Source organism: Fukomys damarensis, unplaced genomic scaffold (assembly GCF_012274545.1).
Source record: "Fukomys damarensis isolate Sample0158 unplaced genomic scaffold, DMR_v1.0_HiC HiC_scaffold_17, whole genome shotgun sequence".
Taxonomy (NCBI): Eukaryota; Metazoa; Chordata; class Mammalia; order Rodentia; family Bathyergidae; genus Fukomys; species Fukomys damarensis.
The window spans coordinates 70,077,952-70,088,358 of record NW_022900929.1 but is presented as its reverse complement, the minus strand read 5'-3'; the positions used below and the strand labels follow the sequence as shown (position 1 = coordinate 70,088,358).

The 10,407-nt window shown below is 39.5% G+C and overlaps 2 protein-coding genes across 2 annotated transcripts in view; one reads left to right on the top strand and one right to left on the bottom strand.

Moving 5' to 3' along the window:
* Nemf (nuclear export mediator factor) overlaps positions 1-5,924 on the top strand; it is a 50,847-nt gene extending 44,923 nt beyond the window's left edge. The window contains exon 34 of the mRNA XM_010632593.3: positions 5,779-5,924. The gene's annotated coding sequence lies outside the window, so the exon portion shown is untranslated. The remainder of the gene's footprint in view (positions 1-5,778) is intronic.
* The window catches only part of Klhdc2 (kelch domain containing 2), a 14,905-nt gene continuing 4,521 nt past the window's right edge, over positions 24-10,407 (bottom strand). The window contains exons 3-15 of the mRNA XM_010632710.1: positions 10,247-10,403; positions 9,565-9,644; positions 7,019-7,136; positions 5,008-5,123; positions 4,641-4,722; positions 4,405-4,488; positions 3,755-3,835; positions 3,623-3,681; positions 3,137-3,246; positions 2,553-2,625; positions 1,469-1,556; positions 1,333-1,385; positions 24-1,127 (exon numbers count right to left, since the gene is read on the bottom strand). Of these exons, the coding sequence (XP_010631012.1) occupies positions 1,004-1,127; positions 1,333-1,385; positions 1,469-1,556; positions 2,553-2,625; positions 3,137-3,246; positions 3,623-3,681; positions 3,755-3,835; positions 4,405-4,488; positions 4,641-4,722; positions 5,008-5,123; positions 7,019-7,136; positions 9,565-9,644; positions 10,247-10,403 (1,225 nt within the window). The 3' untranslated portion in view covers positions 24-1,003. The remainder of the gene's footprint in view (positions 1,128-1,332; positions 1,386-1,468; positions 1,557-2,552; positions 2,626-3,136; positions 3,247-3,622; positions 3,682-3,754; positions 3,836-4,404; positions 4,489-4,640; positions 4,723-5,007; positions 5,124-7,018; positions 7,137-9,564; positions 9,645-10,246; positions 10,404-10,407) is intronic.

The window sequence follows — 10,407 nt, the reverse complement described above, 5'->3', positions numbered from 1 at the left end:
AAACTTCTGATAGTAGTCTGCTGTATATAACACCTAATTTATATATATATATATATATATATATAAAACAAGCCAATCATGAGAGGCTTTTTGTTCTTGTGGGAGTGGGGGCAATTAAACATTTAGGATTGTGTCTTGAAAACCTTGTCAAAAATACATTAGACCAGATATAAATAAATAATAATTCCCATGAATCAGCTTGAGGAATAACACCTAGAAAAAAACTGGCACTAATCATTTCCATGCATTTACACATCTTCACTCCATTTTTTCCTTGGAATCTGAGTTCTGTACCATTTTCTTTTCCATCTTTAGTAGTTATTAGTAGCATGTTATAGAGTATCTTAACCTAGAATATCAGAAGTGCACTTTTAGGCTTAACCACTAAAGACTCCTGACTCAGCTTTCTTCTTCTGTCTCCTATCAGAATGGAGAATAAAATTATACATTATTTCCATTCCTTTATGATCTACAAAACAGTTACTTTTTAATTGAAAAATCACCTGCTTATAGTCATTGTAACCACTTGCCTTAGCTCCTGCACCAAAGCATTAAGCTTGTATACCTTTTGGTCCCTTCATAATTCTTAGTCCTATGGAGAATAGTTTTACATTAGAAATTCAGGTTTAAAGAAAAAAAAACTTCATGATCACAACCACTCTTGCTATTTAAAGAAAATAAAATTTTAGTTTTTTTTAAACTTCTATTTTGATAAGGATAAGATTGTTTAGTATGTTTCTATAGATCTATAGCTTGAAGTTCTTACCAAAAAGGATGTAATAACCATTAACTTTTTCTGCTTTAATAGAGAACAGTTACTGATATGAAATACATTTATTGTAAACTTTATAGACACAAAAATAGGTTCCCTAGGCATTCACACGTGCACATTAAAACCAAGTAGTTGCAAACTACGATAATATATTATACAAATGATCATGATCTGTGAAGATTACAGGATTGTTGTCCATGCAAGGCGATCAGAGGCATTCTTTATGAAGCCTTAAGATCCAGAAGTGTTGTTACTACCAAACCTCTGATTAACACTGTGAAGTAAGTGTTTAGGAAGGCAGTTCCAGGAGTTGGCTAACATTTCTTTAAAGCAAATGACTGCTTCTAAGCTTAGCCTGAAAGTGGACAAGGAAAGAAAAATAATTTCACTTTACTATTTTAGAAGCACATTAACTTAAGCAAAAAAAAAAAAAAAACCCTTTTTAAAGATTTTCATGGAACTGATTAGTCATGTCAGTGAAGGTTCATTATTCCCCTTAAATAATCCATAAAACTAGTGTTTTATGTTAATTAGTGCAAAATGAAGAATTAGTTACTTACCGTACAAGAGATTTTGGCTGAACTGAAAATATAAGTATTTCATTACTGTGTGCCTAGAAAATAGAGATGAAGAGCACATTAAAAAGCAAGACCTTCAGGAATAAGTGTGAATGATAAAATGAAGTGGTATACTCACAGCTCTGTGGTGGACCAGCAGGTTGTTGGCACACCCACCAAAAACAATTACTTCTCCTTCATCACTGGCACAAGCTGTATGCCACAACCTACATTTAAAACAAAAACTTCAGTTTAAAGTCACCCAAAGACCAAACTGGTCATTTATTTACTCTATAGAGCAGAGCTGGTACAATAAAATCTAGAAAGCCTAAGATAGTTGAGACCCAGTATCATAGTGAAAAATAAAATTAATGTTTATTTTATCTGGATACTATTTACTCTCTGTCCTTATATATGTAGCGAGAGTGTTTTGAACTGAATGTTCTATTCTCTGTAGCAATCTGAGTAGTATATCCCCGCCCTCTCCTTCCTCTTTTCACTGGGAAGGCCCCTGGCTCATATAGAATAACAATCTGAGGATGCTGTGTGAAAGCCCTGCCTTAGCAAACTTAAGTCCCAGAGCCGGTTAATTCTTGGGAAAGGTCTTTTGTGCCAAATGAAGTCTTACTGGCACAACCTGGAGTTTGTAGCTTGGGAAAATGCAGGCTAACATATAAATGTTCTTTGAGCAGCACTATTTGTAATTGTATCATTGCCTTTAGCAATTATTTTTGAGACTTACAACAAAAATAAACATCACTGTTAAATAGGCTTTTCTTGGTGGGGATAATTTGACTTCTTAAATTTTGTTATACAGTGCGCTAGTGCAAATCCATTCAACAGTTGTTTTTTGTACATTAAGATTTTAAAATTCTCCCAGGTTTCCCTTCTTGTTTTTTGGTTTCGGTGACAAACTTAGATACAATTCAACTCAGGTAAAGAGATTAATTATAAATTTCACCTATATGAATAATTCTACAACAGAAGAAGGAAAAAATAATAAATCTAGATCTGTTCTTTTGTCCACAGCAGATGAAAAGAAAGCATCTGATGCTTAGATACTGGTTTTCTTTGACAAGAATGGTGTTAAAGCTTAGTGAGTACCAACATTATTTGAGAACGATGGAGATGATGCAGCTAAAACACCCTCAGTTCTTACCAGTCTTAGACATAAGTGGGCCTCAGTAATTCAGTCTGAGAATTACCTTTTAGGTAGTTCATACCTTGGTTTTTCAGCATAGGGATGGTTAAACTGTATCCACTCATTTTTACTGATGCAGTAAGTCCAGGCATCACCTGATTGAGACAAAGAAAAGCTATCAAATACATTCATTCTGTCAGTATGACATTGATATTTAAAGAACACATCTTTAGCTAGAAAGATTAATAAATCAGATTGTATTTCCTTTTTATTCCTCTGCAGTTACCCAACGAAGCCTTCTGCATGCTAAAGCTCTTCAGTGGAGCTTTTAAGTGCTCCAAGTAATTTTTTTTAACTGTTGTGCAGAATGGATTTATGATATGTACAGTTACAGTACAATTGTGCTATAGGATCAGAATTACTAAACCTTCCAACCAACCCTGTAGACATCTGATACATCTAAAATATATTTATTGTTGGGTGTGGTGGCACACGTCTGTAATCCCAGCACTCAGGAGGCTGAGGCAGGAGGATCGCTGTGAGTTCGAGACCAGCCTGGGCTACACAGTGAGTTCCAGGTCAGTCTCAACTACATAGTGAGACACCAAAAAAATAAGAATAAAATATATTTTCAGCTAGTTTATATATATATTTTAAAGGACTCACTCAGTGGCTGTTTTTCGGTGGTAAATCCTCCAAAGAGAAACAGATGATCTGAAGAAACTGGTGTGAGTGAGTGCCAGGATCGGCCAACTGGGCATGCGCCTTGGGGAGCTCTGAAAACAGCAGCCTAAGTCACAATATCTCCATTTAAAAGCAGCTACTGTGTTTAATATACAGAACAACAGTACTAAAACTTCTATGCGATTAGGAAGAGACTTTACAGAAGCTTCTTGATATGAACACCCACACGCCTTATGCTACATTTTCTTTAAAAGCAGAGTCAACTTTAGATTTCCTTTCACCAGATATTGAGCATTTTGTGTCAGACACATGGCTACTGAAATTGTAAATAAAACCTTGGGGACCCTCGTGAACATGTTCATTAAATTTATTACGTAGACAATTAAATTTATTACGTAGTAATAATAGGCAATAGGGACAAAATCTAATTTTAAAAGCCCTCTAACAATTATCTAAAGTGATACCTACAACTCATTCCATTCCCATGTATCCAAATTGAGACAGTGCAGATCATTCATTCTAGCATCCTAAAAAATATAATTAAATAGTTACCATTTTGAACATTTCAAAGCAATCCGCTGAAACTGTTGACCTACTCACTCTGTATCTGCCTCCAAACACAAAGCCTTTGTTTCCAACAGTTGCACAAGCATGAGCAGCACGAGGTGAAGGTGCTTTACCCTATTAAAAAGCCATAAAAACAATTTAATAAGTGAACTTTTTGTAAGAGGGAAAATACCAGCCTTCTCTGGAAATTGAAAAAGAATATACCAGATAATTGAGCTTCTAAAAGCTGAAGTAAAGACTTCTAGATAACAATAGTAGTTTAAAAGCTGACTTTCACAGCTGGGAATTTTAGTTTTCTGTTTGAGATGTTACTGAAGGGGCTGATGAATCTTAACAAAATGGTTGCTTCATTTTTATCTTTTAAAATAAAGACAAGCACATTATATACCTGGCAGAGGAGGAAAAATCTAAAAAGAAACTTAAATTCTAATTTAGAGATAGATTATTTAATTATAAACAATAGCAGCTGCTACTTATCATCTGTTACATTAGTGTCTTTATATGTTCTTTAAACTTTTCTGATCAGGTTCTAGATTCCATGGAGAATAATAAAGCTGTGATTCTTCTCTCCAGAAAATAGTAAAAATGAACTGTTGGGTTTATAAAATCTCCCAACTCTGCTGTATCCTTTTTCTCCTCTAAACAACCTTACTTTATTAACTCATTATTCTCCAGTAACTCACAGTAGTTATAGGTTGGCTCCAGGTAAATGTTTCAGTGTCTAAAATATGTACATGATCATTCCATCCTCTTGGATGACTTGAATTCTACAGAAAAGTAAAAATTGGAGTCATTTTATCAATAGTCTGTAAAATTACATAGCTCCTGTCCAATTAAGTGAACACAACAATTAGCAAATATAAAATGCATCACTTGGACATACTAAGTTGGCCATATGCAAATATGAAACTCCACTTACCCAGAAGGATGTTTCATCAAATTCAAAAGTTCCCAGTGCTTTATCTTCAGGTAAATATCCATACCCTCCAAAAAATATTAGCCTATTGGATGAAAAAAACAAGACAATAAAAATACAAAGCTCTGTAGGCTAGGGTACAAGGCATTTTCCTTTTCTGACACGTGGTATGAATGGAAAACAAATACATGTCTGAAAGTACTTCTTGTTTCAGGGTCTCACTATGTAGTTGAGACTGACCTGGAACTCACTATGTAGCTAGCCCAGGCTAGTCGAACTCACAGCGATCCTCCTGCCTCAGCCTCCCGAGTGCTGGGATTACAGGCATGTGCCACCATGCCCGGCCTGACAGTACTTGTTTCTAACTCACTTGTTTTTATACACCCAGACACCGAGTTTGTCCTTTGAGGATGGAGGAATTCCTTGGCAATCAATTCTTTCCCACTGCAACACTCTGTCTGTACACCTTGAATCCAGCATGTAGAACTGTCCAAAGCAATGACTTCAGTTAGATTTGCTTGTGGAAGAAATTCATCTTCAGCATATAATTTTACTGACTTATAACAAGGTGCTTTCTAATTCAGTGCTGCTAAAACTGTGACCCCAAATGGCTGCCATCCTGGTCTGAGTCAAGATTATGAATTTGTGACAAAATGTAAATAACCTAGGTCAGTAACAACACTGTTAGTTAATTTTTTTATAGCCACACTTTCATGATGAAGATCAGCAGTGTGTTCATTTACATTCTTGCACAAGCTCCTTATCTTGCCTTACACAGGCACTTTGAGTTTTATTGATTTAACTTTTGCATATGAGGACAGTGTTACCAAAAAAAACCCATCAGGTTTACCAGTTTTACTCTCAGGTTTAATTTAACAAACACATCTTCATTGTCTGTTTAATTCTTGGAGCTAAAGATGCATTATTGTTTAAAAGGTTAAATACTGGTCTGTCCTCCAAATGGTTCCCATCCTGAATATATGTTCTCTGGAATACAGTTGGTCAATCTTGAACACTTTTGCACCTCACCATCTGATATACTAGTGTTTCTGTGACCATCCTCTAAAAGCAGTTTACCTCTTTCTCAATCTTCTTCAGCTTATGTCAAAAGTTATTTTTCTCTTCCTTGATTCTGAAAAACATATGGCCTACCCACAGGCAGAATCTTCTAGCTATACAGCCCTTTCTTCCAACAAAATCACAAGCAAAAGCCCAATCAATAGAGACCCAGCGATTTAGCTCAGTGGTGCCACTGCCTGCCTCGAGAGCACAAGGTCCCAAATCGGATCCCTGGTACCAAAAAAAAAAAAAAAATGCCCAATATATATAAAAAGAGCTATAGGCCGGGGATTTAGCTCAGTGGTTCCACCACTTGCCTCGAAAGTGCAAGGACCCGAGCTTAGTCCCCAGTACCAAATAAACAAAGTACCTGTTAAACTGGGAACAGAAGCACCAGTCTGGAGCCCCCTCAAACCATGTGCTCCCCTACAGGTGTCCCTGGGAGCACAGTTTGAAGCCATCCTAACCACATGTCCCCTCTAGAAAACCACCTGGCATGTCCTTGAACAAGACACGCTTGCTTCTGTCTCTGCACTGTGACTTCCCTTATTCATTCACACGCATCACTGCTTGGGTGAACATTTTTTGTTGCATCCCTCACGTTGCCAAACCCAACATCAAGGACTCTGAACCAGTCATGTATCCTGAGCTGCTACCCTGTGCCAGGCTCCACGTATCTCTGCAAGTCCTGCAGTCGTATTTGTCCCCTCCGGATTGGCTCCTAGAGGTGGAGACTGCATTCATCTCTGCCACCAGCATCCACCGGAGCACTGAGCATGTAAGGTGCTTACTAAGCAGCCAAATAAATAAGCTGGCAGGAAGGAATCTCCCTAGTTCACAGGTACCTTTCTGAAACATCACCTCTCTTACTGGCACGAATAGAACAGCCAACACCTGTTCTCCTGTTTGGAAAAAAAAGGAGAAAACCCGAACTGGTCTTAAGCTATCATATTATGGGAATATTACTCTGGACTTCTTTTCTGTGTTAATTTGTCCTTATGGTTTTGAGAGTGGTGTTCTGTCCATCCTTACTCGTCCCTCGACAGTTACATCTTGTTTTTGTTTTGCCTGTGATGTTCTAAGTTTGTTTACTAATATTAACATTCAGGGGGACAAAGTATCTGCACAGAGCACTAGGACAGAAGATGGTTTTACAAAAGGCCTAGATACAGACTAACAGGGAAAATATTACAGTGCACATCCATACCTTAATAAAGTACATGTATTTTTTAACTGAAAGAGAAGTAACCTAACTTTCTGGGGTTGTTTGAAGCACAGTAAGAATAAAGTTGCCTCGGAGAATAATCTTTAGAAGCACTGACCTTATTTGTGTTGCCTCTTGAATGGTGTCCTCCAAACAAGTACAGCACTCTGTCCACACACACGGCACAGCTGCCTGACATTGAAGGTGGGACATCGCCTTCGGTGTTAATTTTCTTCCTGAGGGGGTCAAATGGAATGTATATAAGATTCCCAAAAGACTTGCACAGATCTGTTACTTACTCTTCTAAAAAAAAAAAAAAAAAAAAAGAGGCCCAGGGCTGGGGATTTAGCTCTGGTTCTGCCGCCTGCCTCAGAAGCACAAAGTCTGGAGTTCGATCCCCGGTAAGCCACCCCCCAAAAGAGGCCCAGCCATCTCTTCTAGCTCTAAAGTCCGCTCAGAAAATGGGGTTTCCGCTCTTCACCTGTTGTTCAGACAGCACCAGCTGGACCCACCAAACTGAAAGTGTCCAAAGGTCTGAGTGTCATATTCTAGGGACCATTTCACGTTTCTTCAACTAAACTCTTGGCTTTTCATTCACATGCCTGTAACTGTCTGTCTTTTTATTGGGCCAGGAACCCCGAAGGTTTGAAAACTTAAGCAGTCCTAGTCCTGACAGATTCAACAAGTTTTCTTTTTATTCAGTCACCTTTTAGCCATTCACATGACTCTGACTCAGACCCTTATGTAATAATACAAACACCCAGGGAGTGTTTATTTACTGTGCGCCTAGATTTGCCAGCACTGGCTCTGAATCTAAAAATGGGTCTCAGGCGGGTGTGGTGACACATGTAATCCTAGCCCTCTGGGAGGCTCAGGCAAGAGTGTTACAAGTTCTAACCCAGCCAAGCAACTTCAGGACTTATCAAGACCCTGTCAAAATGAAAAGGCTGAGCAATACTACACGTAACACCCAAAATCTGGATCAAATATAATCTCGATACTAATACACTCAAGGTGAAGCCTACATTGTCAGATATGGTTTAAGAAATGTGTAGAATTTCTCATTTATGGAATATTGCACTAATAAATTTTCCATTTTCTAGAAAGAGTTTATATTTAAACACGGATTTGCTATATATATATAGAAATAATCCTTATTTTTAGTTTGACTCTCAACTGGGACTAATATTCTAGCTCTGGATCATATAATAAGTTAAATATTGAAATACAGTTCCCAGGAAACCTTGGGGAAAACTGCTTTATGAATCTGTAAACACAGCTAACCTGGCATTATGAAAACACTTAAAATTTTACTATTGACACGTTCTTGACTATCATTGTCCCAAGACTGGCAAAATATCCTTTCAGATTATGCTCAGTTTATATAAAATAATTTTACATTCGTATTTATTTTTTTATTTTTTGGTACTAGGGATCGAACTCAGGCCCTTGCACTTGCAAGGCAGAAAGTGAAACCACTGTGCTAAATTCCCGGCCTTCGTTTTGACTTTTATTTTTTGAGATGGTCTCACTATGTAGTTCAGGCTGGCCTCAATATTCCTGCCTCAGCCTCTGAACTGTTGGGATTGCAGGCATGTGCCACCATTCTCAGTATGGTTTTTAAACAGAACATACTATATATTTTTTCTGGTGCTGAGATGCAAGCCAGGGCCTCATGTGCTAGGTGATTTTTCTGCCACTGAGCTACATTGCCAGCAGATAAAAATCTTAACTTTTTTTCTCTTTCTCATTACTGGGGCTTGAACCTAGGGAGTGCTAAGCTCCATGCCCAGCCTGTTTTTGAGAGAGTGTTATGATTTGATCTAAAAGGTTCCCCCAAAGTCACACATCTGGAGTGGAGTCCCGGAAGGGGCAGATCAATTGGTGTGATTTGGGAGGATGTCTGTTTCCACCCTGGCACCTCCCCTTTGCTGCTTCCTGGCTGCCAGGGGTTGTGCTCAGAGCCAGCCTACTTTGGACTGAAACAGTGGGCCAAGATGACCCTCTCCCCCGATAAGCTGTGGGCGTCAGGTAGTCCCAGCGCCGGCACGCAGCCGACATGGATGAGGTCGTGCTCAGCTGTCCACAGGGGTTTCTAATCTGCAGTCGTCCTGCCTGTCTCTCTGGAGCTTGGATTACAGGCACGCACCACTGCCCCCAGCTGAACGCTGACACTCTAACACACCGGAACCCTCCTCATCCAAGGTACTACGGAAGAGAAGGCTCATGATCTTTTAAAAGCCTGTGGGAATTGGGTCGTTCCATCCCAGGATAGCAAGCCTCCATCCACCACTTGGTCCTTATAGAGCCCCGAATAGGAATTTCTCCTAAGGTCATAAAAGTAGTAATTCCTAAACTATTCCCACAGAGATACTGTCTTAAAAAAAACAAGAGGTAATCTAAACTAGAACACTGCAAATGCACAGGTAACAGCATATTCAACTTTTTATTCACTAGGGTTAACTTTACTTTTGCTTTGCAATCTTTTTTTCCCCTCATTGAGTTTATTGGTACATCCTAGGTACACAGCACAGCTACATGCATCGCTGGGATCTCCTACCCTTACATGACAGATCTTGGTTCTCATTTTTTCCCCTTGTCCCTGCCCTCCCTTCACGCTTTGCGATCTTAATAGAATTTGTTGGCCCCATAATACTCAGTTACCATCTTCCAGTCTCCATGTTGTAGATCCATAGTTCTTCTCTGGGCAGATAAAAATCATATAATCCTCTGACTTGATTACTCTAGGGAGAATCAGAAAATGCAAATATAAGTAATTGATATTTTATACCTTGTGTTACTAATCATGGAATTAGTCATGGAAAATTAAATCTTATCCTTACATTAAATGCGGTTTTTCTCATACCATTCCACAAACTTAAGGCAGAGCTCAAGACAGCCCTGAATTCAAATTCTTGCTGCTGTCTCTGGGAAATGTCTGAGGCCTCCTTCCGGTCCGTGGCATCAGACCTGTGCTGTGACCAGCAGGCTACCGGAAGTGTCTGACCTGGGCAACACTGGAGTTTTGCGGCCAAGCTCTCCTTGCACCTGCTCATTCTGACAAGCCCAGGGTAGAACCGCAAATGTGGAGATACTAAGCCGTTATGCAAAATTCGAGTTCCTCATTCTCCATTTCCCCTCAGGTATTAGCTCCTAACAGACTGAGCAGACTACATGGCAGAACTGAATACTATCCGTGAATTCCTTTATATAACCCTCACGACAAGCGGCAAAAAAGTAATTGCTGTTATAAGAAATCAAGTTTTTAGAGCGGTTCACTGCCCAAGTTACGTAGTAAGTGGAACCAGGAATCCTTTCCCTGAACTTCAACCGACCGCTACCTGACCTTTTCAGCCTTGCTCCTCCCCGGTCCCCTTCTGCACAGTGTCAGCGCGCGGAACAGCTGCGGTTCTGGACTCGGTGCGGTCCCGGGCCCGGGTGCTGGGCACGCAGCAGCAGCAGCGCAGGGAGCCAGGCGCGGTTCCTTTCTGCGGGGCGCGGGAGGGA